The sequence below is a fragment of the Alligator mississippiensis genome, chromosome 7 (genome assembly GCF_030867095.1).
Source record: "Alligator mississippiensis isolate rAllMis1 chromosome 7, rAllMis1, whole genome shotgun sequence".
NCBI lineage: Eukaryota > Metazoa > Chordata > Crocodylia > Alligatoridae > Alligator > Alligator mississippiensis.
In genome coordinates, this window is record NC_081830.1 from 5,738,502 (window position 1) to 5,762,086 (window position 23,585).

Consider the following 23,585-nt stretch of genomic DNA (forward strand, 5'->3'; position numbering starts at 1 on the left):
TGCCAGCCTGGGGATACCATGGGCTGTGAGGATCTGGGGCTGTATTCCCCAAGGAGGGTTGGCCGACTCCAGAGATGCTCTGTAATCCCTGGCTCTGGGCCCTGCAGCTGTGCTTCCCCTGAATCTAGCAACCAATGAAGCCTCCTGTAGCTACCAAAAATGTTGGCACCTGTGCGTAGTTAGTCTATAAGGCACAGCTCTACCCCTGCCTTCTTCAAACCTGTCCCCAGCCAAGGGCTCAAGCCACAGTCTTGGCTGCTGAACAGACACCAGAAGACTGCTAGTGTAGGGGAGTCAAGGTCATATGCACACACATCTGCTCTGTACATGGCATGGCTGGGGACATGGTGACACAGGGCAGAGCAGGGGCAGCACAGAAAATGGAAGCAGAGTCTGAACGGACATGTAACAAGCATCTCAGGCTCCGGCCCTGCACTTTGTCCCTGCTCAGCATTAATTAAGGGAAGAAGCTGAGGCCAGTCCAAGACCCAACACACACCGGCCTGCCTGCCCCTCCAGCACTGCACAGCTCCAACTCCAGGGGAAGAGCCCAAGCTCAGGCCCCGTCACCCCAACCGTCCTGGGACAGGCCTGGTGGGAGGAAGAGCCCCAGGAGCCTGAAGACAGGTCTCCCTTGAGATGAAGCCAGGGAGCTCTCCAAGGAGCTCCCATTGCTCCAAGGAGAGGACAAACCATGCATGAACCAAGGAGAGTCATGCAGAGGGAACCTAGAGCTGCAATCCCCTGCCCATCAGCACCAGCTGCTCCCCCAGGCTCAGCCCATCTGCCCCTGGGGCTGCAGTGGCGACACTGTTTGCTGCAGCTTGGAGAAGCTGTGGAGGAGCGTCCTGCAGAGGAAGCTGACTGGAGAGGGCTCTGTGCTCCTGCCCTGGCTCCAGTCTGTTCCTCAAAGCTGGAGCCATGCACAGAGGCTTGGGGTGGCCTCAATGCATCCTTCTTTGCCCCTGGGTGCTTTGTTCTCCTGGCTGGGCCTGGCAGCTCCCTTGGGTGCTCTGATCAGTGTACCCACCTTGTTGCACTCATTTTAAACCTCTGATGTAGCTCCTGACTCTTTCGCTTCCAGTTGTGCTGAAAACTCAGGTGATGTTGTGGAGTTGGGGGTGCAGGTTTCTCCCAGCCCCTCTCCCAGGTGGCTCATGCAGCAGTCAGCCCCTTGGTGGCATGTTCCTGCCCAGAGCTGTGCCTGCTGTTTGGAGGAAGTCCCAGCTGTGGAAAGCCAAGTTGTCATGAGGGATTGCAGCTCTAGGAGATAATTAGGTCCCTCATTAACCCTTTCCAGCCTGCTGCCCTTTGAGTGCTCATCACAGCATGTTAAGGATGAATCAGGTTTAAGTATAGGAGGAATTAAGTCATCTCAGTGGTCTCTCAAAGGTCACATTTCAACTCTGCAGACACCCTGCAAGGGCCAAGTCCCTGCAACTCAGCTTCCCCCACAGCAGGAGACACCCCCACCCTGCCCCATACAGCTTTCCAGGAAGGGAATGCCCCCCAGTTCAGCAGGGCTCATGCCTGGGCAGAGCCAGGGATGTCCAGAGATTCTCAGAGGCCTGCAAGGTGCCTGCTGTGCCCAGGACAATTCTCCACAGGGGCAACAGCACAGAACCGGGGAGGTTTCTGCCCCCCCAACCCAGCCTAAAACCAGGCAGTTTCCTCCAGCAGGGAAACGCACCTCTCCCCACCCCATGTGTTTGCCAGGCCCCTAAACCTCACACTCACCCCACTCCCACTAGGGCTATGGCTCAGACCTGCAGACACACGCTCCCCGCCTTACCAAGCACCAAGCTGGCTCGCAGGGGTCTGGTTACTCCTTAAAACTTGATGTTTTTCCTGGTTGTTACTCAGTTTCTTGAGATGTTCCCAACCAGATAACCCCTTGGCACTGAAAAAGGTATTTTAATTTAAATCTAAACTCTTTATATAGCAGGATTTTCCCTGTCAATTAAGGCTTGGGACCCTCTTGATTTACACAATTAAAAGAATGCTTTGAAGAGGCTAGATTAAGGGTATAAGAAAGCTGTAAAGAAGCAACCAGTGTACTTCGAGAGATGTCGTGTGTGTGTGTGTGTGTGTGTGTGCGCGCGCGCGCGCGAGCTCAGGATGTGGGGGGAGGAAGAGGTTTGAGCTGAACAAGTTTTGGCTCCATCATGCACTGCTGCCCGGGGCTCTGCCCCACACAGCCGTTCACCCTCACTGCTGGCCATGGAAACCCAAGTTTTGACTCCGAGCTGGAGTGACACAGTGGCCACTGTGGTGGGCTAGTAGGAGGAGCTCCTGCGTTGAGCCTCCCACCTCACTATGCCCGAAACTAAGAAGTGTCCCCAGGCAGGCAGACTGACCCCCAAAAGGGGAGCTCTGTGAGCGTCAAAGGGCATCCAGAGAACTTTGCACTTTTACACCATTCCTCAGGTATCTACACCCTCCTGTGCCCACAGATCTCATTGACCTCCCCTCCCTGGAGCTGGGATTACTCATTTCATTGATCCATTAGAACTGAGCAGATCTCACCTGAGAGCTAGAGGAAACCCACCCAGGAGAGCTCAGCACCAGACCTTTGCAGTTGCTGGATGCCCAGAAATCTCCCAGCAGGGGCTCAGCACATGTGGTGATTCGGGCAGGTCCTGTCAGTCCAAGACAGTCTGCACCACTCAGAAGCATCTCAATCCTATAAAGAAATCTAAAGGAGAAAGGTATTCCTAGAGGAGTATTAAATACAGCCCCCAGTGCCACAGGGCCAAAAAATATGAGCACTGAGCAACAGAGGAATAACTTAAGTGGATGCAGGAGCTGTCAGGAGGAGGAAGAAGGAAGGAAGGAGAAGAGGCTGCACAGGTCAGGAGCAGGTGAGACTGGTTGATGTGACCCAGAGTCCCCAGGCCTGAGCTCTGTGCTGTGCCAGGTCAGTGCAACCCCAGGGCAGCTCCCCCAAACCCATCAAAGGGACCTTGTCATGAGCAGAGCTCTGGGCATTTCCTCCCTGCTGCAGGATCCATCTGGATCCCTGGGGGAAGTTCCCTCAACAGGACGACTCCTCCCTGCCAGCACCGCTCACCCACCTCTTTACCCACCCGGAGACACCCCATGCAAATCCTGCTCCGGGGTCCCTTGGTAAATACCAGGGGATTCCCCACTCTCAGAACCAGGGCTGGCAGTGGGAAATGGTTAACTCCTGCCCCACACACCATGAAGCTCCTTGTGACCTTGCTCTCTGCCCTGCCGGGTAAGGAAGTTTGGGGGTTGTAAGAAACAAGCAGCAAGGTTGTGTCCTCAGCATTAATCAAAACAGGACACCTGTGGGGAGAGCACAGCCTGTAACCATGTTCCTTCTTCCCAAGTTCCCTCTGCCAGGTGCAGCTGGTGCCATCAGGCCCAGGGGTGGTGAAGCCTGGAGAGACCCTCACCCTGACCTGTGCCACAACTGGTGATTGTGACAACATTATCTCCATCAGTTGTTGCTTGTGGGGCTGGGTCCATCAGAGCCTGGGCAAAGGTCTGGAGTGGGTTGGACGTATAAATAAAGGTGGGAGCACAAACTGTGCCCCATCCCTGCAAAGCAGGATCTCCCTCGCAGTGGACTCCTCCTGGAACCAGTTGTCCCTGCAGCTGCACTCCCTTATGCTGCTGACACCATCATATATCACTGTGGCAGGGACACAGTGACACAAAGCAGAGTGGGGACTTTGCAACAAGAGGAAGCAGACAGCGAACAGCACAGAGGGAACAAAGCTCCACTGACAGCCCTACCTTCTGTCCAGCCCTGGGCACCCAACACTTTTACACTCACAAACAGCTTCATCCTGATGCACCTTCACTGCTGCTTCAGCTCCACCTGCAAGATGATTCCCAGCTTCCACCAGGTACCACGAGCACAGCACACCATGCTCTCCCATGACAACTTGGCTTTCCACAGCCGGGACTGCCTCCAAATGCTAGGCACATATCTGGGCACTACATGCCCCGAGGAGCTGACCACTGCATGAGCCACCTCGGAGAGGGACTGGGAGAAAACTGCACCCCCAACTCCACCACATCACCTGATTTCTGGGAACAATTAGAAGCAAAACAGGGATAGGAGCTAGGTCACAGGCTTAAAAGGAGTGCAACAAGCAGGGCGGGGGGGGGACACTGAACACAGCACCCAAGGGAGGTGCCAGCTCCAGCCGGGAGAACAAAGCCCCTAGAGACCAAAGATGAATGCATTGAGGCAACCCCAAGCCTCTATGCACGGCTCCAGATCTGAGGCCAGAAAAGGAGCCAGGGCAGGGGCAGACATCTCTCCCCTCACCTTCCTCTGGAGGACACTCCTCCCAAAGCTTCTCCCAGGTGCAAGGCAGGAGCCTGCCCCGAGCAGCAAACAGGCTCTCTGCTGCAGCCCAGGGGCAGTTGGGCTGAGCCTGCTGGAGCAGCTGGTGCTGATGGGCAGGGGGCTGCAGCTCTGCCAGATAATTAGGCCCGGCTCAGTCATCACCAGGATGGCCCAGGCAGGATTGGGGTGGCCAAGGGGCTCTGGAGGTCTGAGCCCACCTCTTTTAGTATCACAGAAGCATTGCTGAGATCAATGGCTTTGCATCAGAGGGAGTGTATCAATCTCTCTCATGCACACATGCAAACCTACCCACCTACACACACACTGGAGCCTGGGCAGAGACAGAAAGGGCATCTGTGACTGGCCATGGGGGACAGGCCAATGCTCAGACTCAGTGTTCAATCCACTCCACATCCTTTCTTACTCAGACAAGGCTGCACCTGGGGAGACACCCTACAGCCTCTGGCTCTGGGCAGGGCACACCACATCTCACCCCCTCTCCTCCGAATACCAGGGGAAATGGGGCTGGGACCCACACACTGTCTCCTCCTGCAGCAGCTGCCCAACCCCAGTGCAGCCAGCTCCAAATGGGGCAGGATCCGAGCTGCTGAAGTGCTGGCAGCACCTCACAGCGAACACCCTGCTCCCAGCCCCATGTCATTGCAAAGTCTCAGACGGGCCCAAGCCAGGCACCGCCCAACCTGGTCTGAGCACACCTGAGCCACAATGGCCAGGCACACAGTCCAGGCAGGAGCGATCCTGGATCCATGGAGCTCCCCTGGGAGCTGGGAGGGGATCTGAGACCAGGAGACACCATCTGTCTTGTCTCAAGATCCCAACTTGGCTCTGGGGTTCTTGGGGAGTGGGATCTCTCCGACTGGAGCCCTTTAAACTTGTGTGAAGAGGCAGGGGTGGGAGGGGGAGCTGGAGCCCACGTCTCCAGGGAGCATCTGCACCCCTCTCAGAGAAGGTCAGTCCCTGGCCAAGCCAATGGGACCCAGGGGAGAACAAGCCACCGCAGAGAGGAGTGTGCACCCTGTTTATATGGAGTACAGCATGCAAATTGCCCCCAGCTTTTTCTGCTAAATGTCCGAGGGCTTGAGGACCCGCAGCCCCCGGTGTCCCTGCAGCAGAAGTCTGACCCTCAGAAGAGCTCCCTCCGGAGCTGGGAACATGACCCCCTGGCTACATTTTGCTTTTGCTCTGGTAGCCAGGTTGGCCATGCCCTTCAGGGCACCAGACAGACATGCCCCCAGTTTGGTCTCAGTCTCACAGGCTGCCAACATGGATTTCATTGCTTCTTTCCTTTGCAGGTGTCCTCCCTGAGATCCAGCTGGTAGAGTCTGGAGGGGCGGTGAGGAAGCCTGGGGACTCTGAGCCTCTCTTGCAAAGCCTCTAGGTTACCCTTCAGTGACAACTGGATGGCCTGGGCCCACCAGCTCCCTGGGAAGGGGTTGCAGTGGATTGGAGAAATTATTGGGAACTCAAATACCATCAACTATGCACCAGCAGCGAAAGGGAGATTCACCATCTCCACAGACAGCACCCACCACCTGCTGTTCCTGTGGATGAGCAGCCTGAGCCCTGAGGATAGGACCTGGCATCACTGTCCAAGGCATACAGCGAGAGAAAGCCCCTCTGAGGTCAGGCAACAACCTGCCAGGGCCATTTCACAGCCTGGTCCAGCAGGTGGTGATGACAGTACATGCTTTGTGGCAGGAGAAAGGACAGGGCAGGGGCCTGGAAACCTCTGTCTTCTTCAGTCTCCACTGTTTGCTGCTGCAGCCAACCCAAAGCTCGCACGCTGGGCAGCCCAGAGGCCATGGTGGCAAACACTGCCCGGTGTGGCAAGCGTGGGGGCTAGAGCTGCTGCTGCCACCGTGCGCAACACCGACGGGCGCGCCTGGAGCCAGCCCAGGGTGCAGGATGGCTGCGGGGCTGGGTTACAAGCTGGTGCTGAGCGTGGGGAAAAGCGTCCTGTGCTACACATATTCGCAGCCCGCCTGGGGCTGCCTGTGACTGCTCGGGACAGCCCAGCAAGGGTGCAGCAGGGAGCAGCAACTACCAGGCGGGGGAAGGACCGCTTCCTGTCCCCACGTTCAGCACCAGCTCATTCCCTGCTGGCGAGCAGGGGTCGGGGCTGTGCGCTGCCTCCTGCCTGTACCGCGGGGCTGCAGGACTCTGAGAGTGAGCGGGTGCACAGGGCCCACACCGGTGTCCTGGGCCCAGAGCAGGGCGGCAGAAGTACAGGGTCCCAGCCCTCTGGGGCTCTATGGAGCCAGGCCAGCTCCCCCCTCTTCCGGCTGGTGCAGCCCAGCCCAGCTCCACAGAAGCCAGGAAATGTGGCAGCAGGACAGCAATGGCCATTAATATGTCGCTCTGCCCTACTGAATTCTGAAACCCCAAGCCCTGCATGGGGGACTGGAGCTGTGCCACACCCCCTTCTCCCCCTGGCAGGTTTGGGGCTGAGCCACGCTCCAACCCCTGGTAGGTGGATTGGGTCAGGCCATGCCCTCCTCTATCATGTAGCTGGATATCACCAGTAGACTTACTGCCTGGTGACAGCTGCCAGGCCATGTGGGAGTGAATCTTGCACAGGGACCTGCAGAACAAGCACTGAGACAAACTGGCAGACAGCCCACTGGGCACTTCCTCTGTGGGCATGGAGAAACAGCACAGGGCAGAGAGGTCCGTCGAACTGCCCGAGGCTGACCAGGCAGAAAAAAAATCGACCACATCTTCTGGGGCTGTCCATATGCCAAAAAGGTGTGGAAGGAAGTCCATGTGCTCCTTCTGGTGGTGCCAGGTATCAGACACCTGACTAGGGAAGCAGTTCTCCATGGGCACCTGACCAGACAGCAAGGGGTCCCGACAGTGTGCTTTGACCAGTTCATCTCCTGTTTCAGGTCTGCACCGAGGGAAATCAGGAACCTGCTCACAAAACAGACATTCGGTCCCCACAGTGGAGGGAGGACTGTATTCAAATGGAACTAAGTGAAATGTAGTGGTACTGCAGACAGACAGAAGAGGACGACAGGAAAGAAAGGGCAGAACTCATCTGGTGGAGAGGGATCTGGCATAGACATTTTCAGGATTACCCCCACTGAGGAAGGCAGTGGATGGGGGTATGGGTATACGGATAGGTGTATAGTCAGACAATGCAAATTGTGTAATGGGTTTTAGTGTGCTTTGAGCTGCCAAGTGAACCACAAGGGCCACTTGGCAGTGTTGGAAGTGGAGATATATAGATATAGATATACAGTTAAATAGATATCTACATAGCAATATAGATATATAATCTCCACCTCCAACAAGGTCCACTACACTGTCCATCCACTGTAGAGGTAAAAAATGCTGAGCACCACTGGCACAGGTAGCCATAAAAAATGAATAGCAAAGGGTCAACTGGGAATGTGAGGACAGGAAGAATTGGTATGCTGTATTTTCCCCTATTTCCCTATTTTGACCAAGTTCCCCAGACGCTAAATGAAGGTGCAGCATTTAACTATCACACTCTAGGATTCTCTTTCACCACCAAAATACCTGTATCCATCTTAGATTCTGATATTTCAGGACCATGACTCCCTCAGCTCATGGAACGAGCTGTCACGGCTGCCCAGAGCGCGCACAGGCAGGGCTAGATCTCCTGCTGCACACATGGATCCACAGGCAGGGCTAGATCTGCTGCAGGGCAGGGGTCTCAGCAGGAGCTCATGCAAAATCATTGTATTGGACTCCCAGGAGAATCCCCAGCACTGGGGACTCAGGACCAAAACCCTCAGGCCTCCAGAGCTGGCCTTGGTTCCTTACCACATTCCCAGATGTCCAGAGAAATCACCAATGGACACCTGCACCCCAACTCCAGCACAGGGCACTGGTAGCTGGGCACCCAACACAAGTCCCTGAGCTTGACTTGACCCCATCACCCCAGAGCACCAGCACCTCCAGTCCCTCAGGCAGAGGCAGACATCTCATCCCCTCTTAGAAGAGGAGGACATGAGGGACCAAGGCTGAGATTCATAGGACCCTGAGATATTCGGGCCCCAAACTTCCCTGGTAACAGGGACCTGAATCCTGGGGGGCGGTCACTCCTTGCCACCACGGGGTGGAACCGAGCAGGGGAAGAACCCACAGCCCCGGCCCACAGCCTGGCCCTGGCCACGGAGCCCAGGTCTGGCCCTTCCCCTCTGGCGGTGCTGACCCCAGTGTCTCCCCTGTGCCAGAGACTGAGCCCCATGCAGAGAGAGCAGGGCCCTGTGCTGAGCGCTCCCAGCCTGGGGCTGCTTATACCCTCCTGGGAGCAGCATGCAAATCCCTGGCCAGGGCTACTGGTTAAATAGAGATCCTGTATCCAGGAGCCTCAGTCTGTACCCAGCCCCTTGCTGCCTGCTGAGTCTCCCTTGCTATAGGGCAGCAGCAATGAACTCCTTATTCCTTTTCTTGTTCCTTCTCTCTACTCCCCCATGTAGGTTATGAGGAAGGTTCAGGGGAATCCAGGGCTCTGGGGTTTCTCTATGGACCTTATATTTTACCTACTTTCTTTTCCCTTTAGGTGTGCTCTCTGCTGTGCAGCTGGTTGAGTCTGGCCCAGGGGTGGTGAAGCCTGCACAGACCCTCACCCTGACCTGCACTGTCACAGGTTCCTCCATCACCACCAGTTATTACGCTTGGAGCTGGATCCGGCAGCCTCCTGGGAAAGGGCTGGAGTGGATGGGGTACATTAGCTACAGCGGTGGCACAAGCTACAACCCATCCCTCCAGAGCCGCATCACCATTTCCAGGGACACTTCCAAGAACCAGTTCTCCCTGCAGTTGCGCTCTCTGACAGCTGCAGACACCGCCATGTATTACTGTGCCGGTGACACAGTGACACAGAGCAGAGCAGCAGCTGTACAAAAAGGGGAAGCCTGCTCTTCCTGATGTAGCAGAATTACAACTCGGGCAGGGAAGTTTCCACCTAGAAACCTCACACACGGAGGGAAACTCAGACAGGATCAGCCTTGGTCACCTGAGGGCTTGCTGTATTTGGACCTGTAACATTGCAGAGAGCAAAGGCCTGATGAAGCTGAAGTTGGTTGCTTATTCCCAGTTCCCTATTCCTTATTTCTGGTTCCCGTTTCCTTTTTTAAAAGGTAATCTAGACCCAATAAATCTCATTATTAATGAATGACACATCCTAAAGAAACAGAATTTCATTAGGTATGCATATGTACTAATTAATATGTAAAATGAAATGCCACATCAAGTACAGAGCCTTAAATGAATGTCAGATTAGGATGGGATTATGGGGCAAAATACTTTTTGGGCCACCCCACATTTCATAGTGATGCCACAGGGGGACTGTCCCAAAGAACTTGTCCCGCCTGGCCCAAAGTACGATTTGGCCATGCCAGGCTGCCAAGTAACAGTCTGCATGCCCACTGTACTAAGTATAATGCCTTGAATAAGGAACTGGATTTTGGGCTGGGATTATGGCTAGAAATTCTTCTTGGGCCACCCACAAGAATACGTCTGTGCCACCGAGGGACTGTCCTGAACATCTGTGACCAGTGGCCTGCCGTGCCCTAAGTGTGGTTTGGCCATGCCAGGCTGCCAACAGACAGCACCCCAGCCACTGTGCTCAGTGTATGGACCCAAATAAGGAACTGGCAATCCTTCTTGGGCCACCCCAGACCACACCTCTGTGGCACCGGGGGACTGTCCTGGACATCTCTGACCAGAGACTTTTCTGGCCCAAAGCGTGGTTTGTCCATGCCAGGCTGACAAGTGCCAGCACCCCAGCTGCTGTGATCAGTACATGGAACTGAACAAGGAGCTGGTTTTTGGGGTGGTATTATACCCAGAAACCCTTCTTGGGCCACCCCAAACCAGGTCAAAAAGCTCAGACAAGGACATTTCCACCTGAAAACCTCACACACATGAAGGGAAATTCCAACAGGATCAGCCATGGCCATCTGAGGTTTTTGACATTTGGACCTATAAAATTCTAGAAAGCTTTGCCGGGCATTTGACAGACAGATGCTAGCAAGCAGTTCAAGTCTCATGGAGGCTTCATCACAGAGGACTTGGGAGCCTCTTCAGCATAAATAGCTGTGGCACTGGGGATCCTCACTCCCTTGGGCACTTGTGCAATGCCCAGCCCTGCCAGCCCAACTGGGGGCCATCAGCAAAATACTCCTGGATTCAAAACACACTCTCCTGCAATTGTATTCAGCAAATCATTTCCAAAAGGCTTCAGGGGAAGTACCCAAGCACTCCTCTCCTGCTAGAGTTTCTCCTGCAGTGGGACGGCTCCTAACTCCCTTTGTCTCCCGTAGCACTTGTCTTCATGGCCACCAGGGAAGAGAAAGATGTCCACTTCCTCGAATATTCCTGGGCTCTCACATCTTTAGCAGTCACTCAGGACCTGCCTTCCTTCATCTGTATTTAATCAGACATTTGAAACCCTGCTTGGGAATGCTTGCCACATTGATCCCAAAGGTTGTTATGGAAACGGAGCGTCCAAAATCACTTTGGCATCTCGGAAACTCATTTTTTCCTTTGATGAAATTACTCTGTCAGGTGAAAACTTCTGCAGGGATCGTTCTCACGGAAAAGCCTGGATGAGAACGGTCCCCTGCACAGACACAGATCTGCAGCTCCTTCCAGCTGGTGCCTCCTGCCGCTCCAGGCCCTGGGCACCTGCAGGGCAGAGACAACTCTGCTCCCACACAGCCCCAGCCTTGCACCCAGGCAGCAATGAGGGAAGAGCCCAAACCTGCCACCAGGTAGAACAGCAGGAGGCAGGGGTGTGCTCAGCACCAGCCAAGCCTGGCACCTGAGAGCGGGCCCAGGCCACCTCTCCCATGGGCAGGGCCCAGCTGCAGCAGGAGGGGCTCTTGCATCTCCAGCACCCCCATATCTCCATGGACAGGATCCCTCCAGAAACCACATATACATTGTATATGTGAATATAAATAACATTTTACTGCAAGGAGTTTTCCTTGGCAGGTTGACGTATGTGTGTGTGTTGGTTTGTTTTTTATTTCCTCTCTCTCTTTTGCAGAAGCTATAGTGTGAACTCGAATCTAGTAGAAAAGGTGACTAAAGAACTACAAAGCCACCAACAGCGTTTTCTTCACCTAAGGCATATATTTTTCATCACTGCAAAATTGTTTTGTCTGTTTGCTTTGTGTTTTTGTCCTGTTGTGTTGCCTTTGTTTATTTAATAGATTAGTTTAAGTTAGCAAAAGTTTCAATGTATATAAATATCATAAAGATTTAATAAACATTATTAGTAATATTCTCTCTAAAAATTAAATCTGTCTGTAGATGCCAAACCAGAACACTTCCGCCCAGTTAGACTAGAAAGGTGTTCTAATCTTTAAAACAAAAAACAGCACTTCATATTGAAGTTTTAAGTTTTAAAGTGTACTTGTTTAGTAATATAGCATTTAATAAAAAAGTAATGTGTGTGTCTTTAGTAAATAACACGATAAAATGGGGTTTTTTTAAGGCTACAAAAGAAATCTCATTTGTATTTAGATACTATTTATAACACCAACATAAGATGTGTGTGAAAACTGCATTAACCCATTGTTTTGTTAAAAAAAAAAAAAAATGATAAACCTAGCACATTAGTATTTTCATAAAGGAAGGAAACTCTTTATGATTAAAGCAATGTAATTGATTAAAATAGCCCAAGAAGTTAGCAATAAACATAAATCAGTTTAATGATGTAGAAAATACCACTAACTATGACATGGAAAAAGAGGTAAGACAACTGAAAAAAAAAGGCAACCCATTTTATAAGAAGTTAATGATCAGTTATGTATTTATAACTAGGATGGAAAAGAAAGATTCTTTAGCTTCCAAGTGAATTAGACTAGTGCGTATCATATACCACTGTGCTAAGATGGTTAATAAAATAAATTAGAAAAAAAAAACCCTCAAAATAAGTGCATGTATTTCAGTTAAAGTTATTTAGTGGTGTCTGAAATTTAATGTATCAAATTTATTTAAAAGCCACAGGATGCCAATAACAGCAAGAGACTAAAAGACCGGGATCAGTTAAACACCGATAAAGGAGAACAAGTGCTAATTTGTATTTGTTGTTGTGTTTTTCTATTTCTAATACATTTGCGTGTTGTAATATTTTGACTTAGCTTTGCGTATTAGGTTGTCTGGGTTTTTTTTTGCTTTGTTAAGTAAACCCTTAATTTCAAAAGTGTATGTAATCTCCCTAACTGGTCTATTAAGTATGCAAATAATTTGAGCATTACCAAGCACGCACCTAGAGATATTATAGTCATTCATAACCCTCACAGTTGTTTTTTAAAAAAACAGGACATTTAGACCCCTCATTTAATTAGCAAATATTGGAATGACCAAAACAAAATTGTCCATCATCATATGTATAGTAAATAGACTAATAATCAATAGCTATGTCCCACATTGCCACTCTTAGAAAAACCCTGGTTATTCCAGAGCGACAGACTATCCACATAATTATTAAAATGAATTAGATAATAGCACAACCAAACTGTATTTTAATAAAATCAATTGTATGTGTAGTAAAACTCAAACAAATTATTTAACAAAGAAAAAAACGCTTCATTTCCTCCCATGCAGCAATGTATGTGTAATTATTCAACTCCACTTTTCACAAATTATTTCATAAAACAAAACATTCAAGGTAAGTATAAAAGAACAATTTGCTAAATTTTAGTGTTTCCATAAAAGTCAGTTAAACACCCCCGAACACGCTTTTAATGCAGAATTTGCAAATAACCCAATTAACCACTGCCACTCCTAATAACACACAAGTGCACAGTATTTCTATATTGCATCTAGGTAAAAAAAAAAGTGAAAGTTTCAAACAAGCCAAACAAATGTTAGCATATCATTAGTATAGCATCTTCACAAGATAAGCTCCTTCTGAGACAGCTATTCTTAATATCATACTACACCCTATAATAATATTGTTTATCGTAATAGAAAGTTTATATCTTGTCATGTGTTATATGTGTTGTTAAATAAAATCAATATATCCAAAACTTTAAAAACTGCCATCCACTAGTACATTCTCCACCAATTCTTCCCTGATTGACCACTCCAGCACTTGCACCAGAAAGTTGTCCCCAGTACTCTCCAAAATCTTCCTGGATTGCCTTCATGCTGCTGTATTGCCCTCCCAGCAGATGTCAGGGTGATTGAAGTCCCCCATGAGAACCAGCGCCTGTGATCAGGAAATCTCTGCTAGCTGTCTGAAGAAAGCCTCATCCACCACTTTTACTCATCTGATGGTCTACAGCTGACCCCTACCATGGCATCACCCTTGTTGCTCTCCCCTCTAAGCTTAACCAACAGGCTTTCAACCATTTCATACCAAAGCTCTGAACAGTCATCTGGCTCTTTTACATAAAAAGACTTGGGCATATCCAGTGTCATTAACTCAACTTCTATAGAAGAGCTGTCACTTTTACCCCAGCATCGTGGCCTTTTAAATGAATTAAGATATCCTCGGCGCACCAGGGATTAGTTAGTCCACATGAAGTAGCATGGAGACATTCCTCACTGTCGCATCTGTATCTCTCATGAGAAAAATCTCAGGGAAGGGGCCATTCCTTGCAGGGAAGGGAAAGGCCACAGCTTTGAAAGGATTCAAGTGAAAAACAACACAAAAAACAACACATCTGCCCGTTAGGCACATTCCAAAATTCCTCTATGCCATTACCTGCCTTTTCATGCTCCTAAACCCCTTGGCTTCTAAAGCTCCTATTAGTGAATAGACAGAGTAACACTGTGTTCAGTGAGATCTGCAATGCACCTTTACAAAACGAGCACATGTCAATGCTATGACTCAATTTCCTGCTTAAAACCAGGGAGTTTTTTAACCCTAAGCCTGCACAGCTCAAACCTGATCTCACACACTCTGGGGCAGAACAAGCTTCAGACCCCGCTGTGGACTTACCAGCTTTCCCTAACTCTTTGTTGTTTCCTGTATTTCCAGGGGTCCAGGCTGAGGTGCAGCTGGTGGACTCTCCTGTAAATGGTCTGGAACCAACTACAGCAGTAATGAAACGGTCTGGGTGCACCAGGCTCCTGGGAAAGGGCTGGAGTGAGTTGCTGACATTACTGGTCCCACTGGGATTAGCTAATATTACTCTGATGCAGTGAAGGGGCGATTCAATATCTCCAAGGACACATTGATGGGGGCAGAGCCCTACTCATACAAAAACCCACCAGGGCACCTGAGGCCCTGCCTCTGCTCTCCAAGTGGGAAGCCAAGAGCCCTGGAGGATGAATGCTGCCTTGAAACACATTTTTATTTGTTTCAAGCCAAATCAAATCCAAATCCGTGAGCCAGTCAAGAACCACAAACAACCCTACTACCAGCCCCACCTGAGGCTTCAGATGTTTCCAAGTCTTTGGCAGGTATCCTCCTTTTTTTTTTTTTTTTTTGCAAAAGTATTACATGCAGGCCCAAACCCTGCACACAAAATCCACGGGCATGGCACTGACAGCCCAAGCCCCTGACACCAACCCATTCACATGCACCAGGGAAAATGCCAGCTCCAGCAAGAACAAAGGCTACTTTTGATCCCTTCTCTCTGCTCCTACATCACTTCTTCCCCCACTTCCATCAGAGACTGCTTCCTTTGCATCTGGAGTTGATACAGCAAAGTGCTCGGCTGCCCCAAAGGGACAACACCATGTACTGAGCGCTCAGAGCCTGGCACCTCCTATACCACACCCTAGAGAAGCCACATGCAGCTGGCACTGGATCTGGCAGCCCCCAGGAGAAGGGCTCCAGTGGATGGGGTACATCAGCAGTGCAGGCAGCACAAACTATGCCTCGGCCTTGCAGAGTCGCCTGAGCTTCTCCAGAGACACCTCCAAAAATGAGCTTTACTTGCGGCTCAGCTCCCTGACAGCTGCAGACACCGCCACATATTACTGTGCAGGGACACAGTGACACAGAGCAGGGCAAGGCCTGCACAAAAAGGGGGCAGTGGGTTCTGTGCGCCAAACACACACACAAATGCACACACACACACACACAAATACACGCACACACCCCTTCCAAAGGCCCCCATGTTTCTGTGCCCACCATTTCTATTTGAACTCCAAAGGACATCAGTTCAAACACATTCATCTTTCCCTGCAGTCACACACGCCTGTGCACAGGCAGAGGGGCTGGGATAGAGAGGTAACCTCTCCCCCAGGTCCAGCTCTGCTGCCCCACAGGGAGTTGTCAAACCTGCCCAGGGGACGTGGGGATGACCTGCCCCATTGGGGCCCCTGGGTGTCTGGTAGAGCAGGGCAGCCCCTGCAGAAGGATTTCTACTCTCCACCCCAACCTTTTCCTTCCATGGGGTGTCCCATCCCAATGCCGAGCCCCACCACCCCTGGTTCCTCTAGGTTCAGCCCCAGCCCTGCAGCTTCCCCAGCTGCCCTGTGCACCATCTGGGTGTGGACGGGCGTAGTGAGGTGGGAGGCTCAATGCAGAAGGTCCCCTTACTGGCCCATCACAGTTTGATCCCCAACCCCCTTGAGTTGCTCTGCAAATCTCCCCCTTCTGCATACTGGCATTTGCAGAGCAACTCAAGGGGGTTGGGGATCAAACCACCTGGCAATTCCCTCCACCTTAGCCTCTCCACAGCAGGTTGGCAAGTGAAAGTTGCTAGGTGTTAGAACCAGACCTTTACATGTTCAGTGCCCACTGGGGGAATCTGAGACCAAGGTTGCTTATTTATCTGCTTCATTAGCAGCCAGGACAGGCTCCTTCAGGGGCCAGAAATGAACTCTCATAGTCAGGAAAATGCCCAGGGACTGAAAGGAAGTGGTGGGAGCAGGGGAGATTTCTCTAGCAAGCAGTGACTGTCCCCCAGGAGAGGTACAGCCATGATCCCACACGCAGGACCAGGGCGGGATCCAGCATTTTGCAAAAGTGGGTGAAGGTGCAGCCACCCCATTGCAGAGGAAGTTGCAACCCCACTCCCAGTTTCCTCTCCCCCCCGGTCCTGCAAGGTTGGAATGAACCACAAGGGCTACTTGGCAGTGCTGGAGGTGGAGATATATAGATATAGATACACAGTTATACAGATAGCTACATATCAATATAGATATAGATATATAATCTCCTTCTCCAACACTCAGTTTGCATCATGTGACCATGCACCTATCTCTACATCCATACTCCCACCCACTGTCCTCGTCAGAGGGGCTAATCCTGTAAAAATCTATGACAGACCCTTATCCACCAGATATATATTTATATATATAAATATTTTTGAAAGGAAAAAAAAAAGGAGGTGGATCAGCCATGCTCCCTCTCCACCCCGTGGAGGTACAGGCTGGGGCTGGGGCAAGACCCTTTCTCTTACATGGCAGGACTGTAGCCAGGCTGCCCACTGCCCTGTGCTATGCAGCTGGATGGGGCCCACTTCCACTGCCCTGGGCACAGAATCAGATTCACTGAACTGTCCATCCAGCCTAGATGCCAAAAATGCTGAGCACCACTGGCAGAGATGGCTATAAAGAATGAACTACAAAATATTAACTGTGAATGTGAGGACAGGAAGAATTTGTATGCTGCATTTCCCATATTTCCATCATTTGCCCAGTTTAATGCCAAATGTTTATTAGCTTTCAACCCAGTTTCCAAGATGCTAAGTGAATGCACGGCATTTAACTCTCACACCCAAGGCTTCTTTTTTCCCATAAAAATAGCTATATCCAACTTAGATTTTGATACTTCAGGACTATAACTCCCTCAGCTGTCATGGAACGAGCTGTCACGGCTGCCCAGAGCGCGCACAGGCAGGGCTAGATCTCCTGCTGCACACATGGATCCACAGGCAGGGCTAGATCTGCTGCAGGGCCGGTGTCTCAGCAGGAGATCATGCAAAGCCATTGTATCGGACACCCAGGGGAATCCCCAGCATTGGGGACCAAAACCCTCAGGCCTCCAGAGCTGGTCCTGGTTTCTCACCAAATTCCCAGGTGTCCAGAGCAATCACCTATGGGTACCTGCAACCCAACTCTAGCCCAGGCCACTGACAGCTGAGCACCCAAAACAACTCCCTGGACTTGATGTGACCCCATCAGCACAGAGCACCAGCACCTCCGGTCCCTCAGGCAGAGGCAGACACATCATCCCCACTGAGAAGAGGAGGCCAAGAGGGACTAAGGCTGAGATTCATAGGGTCCTGAGACATTCAGGCCCCAAACTTCCCTGGTAATAGAGACCTGGATCCTGCGAGGAAGTCACTCCTTGCCCCCAGGGGTGGAACCGAGCCCCTGCCTGAGCCACGGCCTGGCCCTGGCCACGGAGCCCAGGACCGGCCCTTCCCCTCTGGTGGTGCTGACCCCAGTATCTCTCTCTGTGCCAGAGACTGAGCCCCATGCAGAGAGAGCAGGGCCCTGTGCTGAGCTCTCCCAGCCTGGGGCTGCTTATACCCTCCAGGGAGCAGCATGCAAATAAATCCCCTGGCCAGGGCTACTGGATAAATAGAGATCCTGTATCCAGGAGCCTCAGTCTGTACCCAGCCCCTTGCTGCCTGCTGAGTCTCCCGTGTTATAGGGCAGCAGCAATGAACTCCTTATTCCTATTCCTGCTCCTTCTCTCTACTCCCTCATGTAGGTTATGAGGAAGGTTCAGGGGAATCCAGGGCTCTGGGGTTTCTCCTTGGACCTGATTTTTTACCTATTTTCTTTTTTCTTTAGGTGTGCTCTCTGCTGTGCAGCTGGTTGAGTCTGGCCCAGGGGTGGCGAACCCTGCAGAGACCCTCACCCTGACCTGCACTGTCACAGGTTTCTCCATCACCACCAGTAATTACTATTGGAGCTGGATCCAGCAGCCTCCTGGGAAAGGGCTGGAGTGGATGGAGTACATGAGCTACAGTGGCAGCACAGGCTACAACCCAACCTTCAAGAGCCACATCACCATTTCCAGGGACACTTCCAAGAGCCAGTTCTCCCTAAAGCTGGGCTCCTTGACAGCCGCAGACACGGCCACGTATTACTGTGCCAGGGACACAGTGACAGAAAGGGGAAGCCTGTTCTTTCTAATGCAGCCGAATTGCAACTCAGACAGGGAAGTTTCCACTTAGAAACCCCACACACATGGAGGGAATCTCGAACAGGATCAGCCTTGGCCACCTAAGGGCTTGCTGTATTTGGACCTGTAACACTGCAGAGAGCAAAGGCCTGAGAGCTTCACCGGACATGTGTCAGACAGTCGGTATAAAACAGTACATACCTCACAAGAGCCCTATCATAGGGTGTTGGGGATCCTCATCCCTGTGAATGGCCATGTCAGTGGGGCTCCTCACTCCCTTGGGCCCTTGGGAAATGTCCAGCCCAGCCTGCCCAAAGGGGGACCAGCACGATAGTCCAAGTCCTAAATTTCCAAGAAACATTTCTGCTGGCATTATATTCAGTTAAGTGTAGCCCAGGTCTACACGGGGTTGTATTCCCCTCTCCAATTGACGGAATAATTGGCAGAGCAGCGTGCTGTGGAGGAACACAGCAGCCCAGCGGCTGGCTTTGTCCCCTATAGTGTCAGGCCCAGTCAATCAATTACTGAACTATACTGGTTTTATTGCAATAATAAATTTGTATAAAGTGTAAGGATGTAAATTATATATATATGTACAAATTTACAAAACAATAGACCCTATACCATTTATATACACCCAATAATTATTCAAAAATACAAATGAACAACAGAGCACCCCAGAACAAAAGCTATTGATGGGGCAACCTTGTAACTCTATTAATATACAAACTATTACTTCAACTTATTCACATGAACTTTAAGGCATAGTTTACAAATATAAGAAGCAATCCTTAGACTACCCAGGTGCCCTCGAGGACAGGGGCCCCATTCCCAAAGGACCACTACAGGAAGGGAGGTGGCGGGAAAGAAAAGGAGGCAGACCCCAAAACTACGAAGACCCCTCTGTCACCCAGGAGTGGCCCACATGGTGTCCCTTCACAACCCTGGGGGTCTCTGTCCTGAGGAGACCCTCTCTCCAGGGTCACTTACCACTCCACAGTCCCGGAGGGTCGCCTCCCATGCTGCAGGTCGAGCTCTGTTCCCTGCCAGGCTTTCCTGCCACTCGACTCTGCTGCCACCGGCCTAGCTTAGGGCCATGTACACCACTCTGTGTAGTGGGTGCTTCACCTTGTGCTAGGGGTTGGAGGCCCGGGAAGCCTTGTGCAGCACCGGTACTCCGTCTGCTCCTGCACCTTCTGGGCAGCATCGTCTGCACTGAGCTGCTTCCCCGTGCCAGCTGCTGTAGTCCTGAGCCATCTCAAGCAGCTCCCAGGATCTCTCACACTCAATGCAGCTCCTCCTGCACCGAGCTCCCAGCCTCATGAAGAGGTTGGAGACCTGAGCCTCCCGAGCGGCTCCAAAGATCCTGCTCCATGCACCGGCCTGCAGACCGTGTCTCTGGCCACACACCAAAAGGCCAGACTCTCCTAGTGAGACACCGCTGCTCTCCCAAGCGCTGCTCTGTATGTCCACAGATTGGGACAGAGTTATCTAGGGCCACACCTGAGCCCATCACTGCAGCATCTCAGCATGTCACAAGCCTGGCGGAGGCCAGGGAGAAAACTGCCAAGTGGGAGAACAGGAAAGTGGGTCTGGGGGGAGTGATGGGTGCACGCCAAGAGGCACAGGCTGGGCTCCAGCACCATAGTACTGAGTGCCCCAAAAGGGGAGAAGCAAAGACCCAAACCAGTGCTGTCTGGGGCCTGTCCAGTACATTCCTCACCAAACCTCTCCCACAATGGTAAGACTTGAAGAATCGTTCCCACAGCACTGGTGGAAGCCTCTGGGACAGGCCAGGGTCAGAGATGGAGCCTGTGTTAGGTGGGCCACTGGTCGCATCTGGCCTACCTAACACCCAACCCCAAGACAACACTCACACCGCAGGGGTCATCAATGCAGGGCAGGGGGCTCAGGGTACCTGGGAGCATGGTCCCCAGTGCCTAAACCTACACTCCTGGGGCAGCAATGCAAGCCCTGGGTTAATTCACTGCTGCTGCGGACACCCAAGTGCGGGACAACCCTCAGCCCCAAAGCTCCCAGACAGGCTGAGCAGTGACAGCATGGTCTGAGAGGAAGGGGAGGGAGCAGGAAGGATTCATGTAGAAAGCAGTCAGTATCTTTGTGTAGACCGCACAGACAGGACCCCACATGCAGACCTCGCATTCAGCCCCCCTGGCCCAGCCCTCCATTGCACTGGACCCTCCTCCTCCCAGGGAGGGGGCTGGAGGGCTGGAGTAGAGCGGGGCTCTATGAGAGCAGAGAAATGCAAATCCAGTGCTGCAGAGGCCTCATAAATGCTGACACCCTCTGGTCCTGCAAGGTTGTGGGGAACAGGGGGTGAGCAGAGGTCTGTGCCATCCCTGCAGCTCAGCACCATGCTGTCCTGGGGATCTCTCCTCTTCCTCCTCATGGCCCTGTCAGGTGAGTCCCCAGCCCCCTGCCACAGCCCACACATCCCTCCACACCCCCAGTGAACTACTACTAATAATCCTCACCTGATTCAAAGGCAATGGAAAATCTGCAGTGAGTGGTGCCCTGGCTCCGTGGGCTTTGGCTGATTCCTCCACCAGGGGCAGCACCTCCCCCACCCACCTGTCACCCCCCTGCCCCCCACACCCCCACGCAGCTCCTGTCCCACTGCACCAGCACACGGGACCCCGGCTCCTTCCCACCAGCAAGGGACGGCACCACACACCCTGCACTGTGTTTGCTAGGCCCCTAAACAGCCTCCTGCCCCTTCCCCTAAGCATTCCTCACTGGGGATGCAGACACAGCCCCTGCCCCACAGCCTGCAGCCAGGCACGGCTCAGCTAGTCCCTGTCTCTCAGTCCTACCCAGCCTGAGCGATCCTTGCAGCCCTGACCTGGTGCACTGTTGCCTAGGGTGGTCATCAGCACAACACCAACCACTTTTCCTGCTGGGAGTGAGACCCCCCCAGCCAGAGCACAGGGACAAGCAGCAGGGTCACTGTGTGTGTGCCTTGGCAAAGGGTACAGATATGGAGTTACAGTCACTGCCTATAGCACAGGGGCACATGTACGCACACATAGAGCAGCAACACACACACAGTAAAGCACACACATATAAGTCCCTCCATATTATTCCTAGGTCAGGCCCTGGCAAACTCTGTCTGTGTAAGCTTAGCTCAACCTAGCAAACCTGCCCATGTAGCTGCCTCTGGAGATTCAGTGCCACGACACACAGGAGCTGAGCTTCCTTCTTGGGCTGTGGCCTCTGCTCCTGCAGTGCCCTGCTCTGCCCCCTGCTCCTCCAGGCCCTACTCCCAGGTGAGCGTTGGGAGCTGCAGACATCTCCACATATTGCACAGGACACAGACAGCACAGGCACACAGAGACGGGCAGGCGCTGGGCCAAAGGGAAGAAGGTCCCTTACAGGCAGGTAGTGCCTTTGTCAGCATTTCCACTGGCTGTGCTCAGTAAGACAGAAGGCAAAGCAATGCGCCTCCCTGCTCCATCCCAACCTCCTGTCATTCACTGTAATACCTGCCCCAACCCAGGGTGATTCCCAGGAGCACGGGGAAGCCCCATCCTGCATCTGTATGCTCCAAGCTCCATCTCCCACTCCAACATGGCCTCCTCATCAGCTTGTGCTGCCCCACACCCACCCCACCTGCTGCCTTTGCATCTCCTGGAAAAGCAGGAACTCCTTGGGGCAGGGCCCTGATGTCTGCTCTGGGCCGGTGCAGCACGAGCACATCAAAGGCTGGAGCAGAGTTGAAAGGACAAGGGAGGACCTGGCATGAGCAAGGGGAAAACCACACACATCCCCTGAGAGCAGGGATCGGCAGCAGCCTCTGCACTGGACCCGGGGAACAAAATGCACACAAACAGGCACACATGCATGTGCATGCACACTGGCTGATTTATACTTTCCCCTGATCCATCCCCTATCTCCAGACCCAAGAGGAGGAGTCACATTGGGGTTCAGGCATTGAGCTGCCAGCATCAACCAGGAGCCTGCGGCACCATGACCTGAAGCAGGACCTTGGTGGGGGGACCTCTCTTCCACTCCCAGTCCAAATCCCTACAAGACCCAGGACCCATACCCTAACTCAGGTTACTGACACAGGCACACAACATGCCCTGCTGGGATCTGGCCTCATCCCTGCCAGGTGCCATCGTCTCCTGTCCACTGCGCAAATGGGGATGTCTTATCCCAACTAAGGAGAGAAGGCCCAAATGGACCAAGGCTGAGGATCAAGGGCCCCTGAGATACTCGTGCCCTATCATCAGGAGGGGGGAGAAGAGCAGGGAACTGAAGCCAGAGTCCTGCCCACGGCCTGGTTCAGCCATGGATCCAAGCACCGGCCCTTCCCCTCTGTCTGTGCTCATCCCACCACCTTCCTCTGTGCAGAGACTCAGAGCCCTGTGCAGAGAGAGGAGGGCCCTGTGCTGAGCACTCCCAGCCCAGGGATGCTCACACCCTCCTGGCAGCTGCATGCAAATCCCTGGCCAGGGGCTCCTGCTTAAATACAGCTTCTGGGCTGTGAAGCCTCAGTCCATGCCCAGTCCCTTCTTGCCTTCTGGGATTCCCCCTTGTTATAGGGCAACAAAAATGAGCTCCTTATTTCTCTTCCTTTCTCTTGTCTCTTCTCTCCCATGTAGGTTGTGGGGAAGGATGGTGGGAAGCCAGAGCACTGGGGCTTCCTCCCTGGACCTGCTTCTTCACCTACTTTCTCTTTTCTTTAGGTGTGCTCTCTGCTGTGCAGCTGGTTGAGTCTGGCCCAGGGGTGGTGAAGCCTGCAGAGACCCTCAGCCTGACCTGCACTGTCACAGGTTCCTCCATCAGTAGTAGAGGCAGTTGGAGCTGGATCCGGCAGCCTCCTGGGAAAGGGCTGGAGTGGATGGGGTTCATATTTGCCAGCAGTGATAGCACAGACTACAACCCATCCCTCAAGAGCCGCATCACCATTTCCAAGGACAACTCCAAGAGCCAGTTCTCCCTGCAGCTGCGCTCTCTGACAGCCGCAGACACCTCCACGTATTACTGTGCCAGAGACAACAGCTACACAGTGACACAGTGACACAGAGCAGAGCAGGGGCTGCACAAAAAGGGGAAGCCTGTTCTTCTTAATGTGGCAAAATTACAAGAGCCCAGACAAGGAAGTTTCCACCTGAAAGCCTCACACACATGGAGGGAAACTCTTATAGGATCATCCTTGGCCATCTGAGGGTTGTTACCTTTGAACTTTTAACA

At 52.3% G+C, this 23,585-nt stretch overlaps 1 gene segment (V, D, J or C); it reads left to right on the forward strand.

Annotated features, from left to right (window-relative positions):
* The first annotated feature begins 17,863 nt into the window (after positions 1 to 17,863).
* LOC106738271 (immunoglobulin heavy variable 4-59-like) lies at positions 17,864 to 23,412 on the forward strand. The segment is given in 3 exon segments: positions 17,864 to 17,947; positions 18,035 to 18,348; positions 23,098 to 23,412. Coding segments are annotated over 3 exon segments (675 nt in total).
* Positions 23,413 to 23,585: the final 173 nt, after the last annotated feature.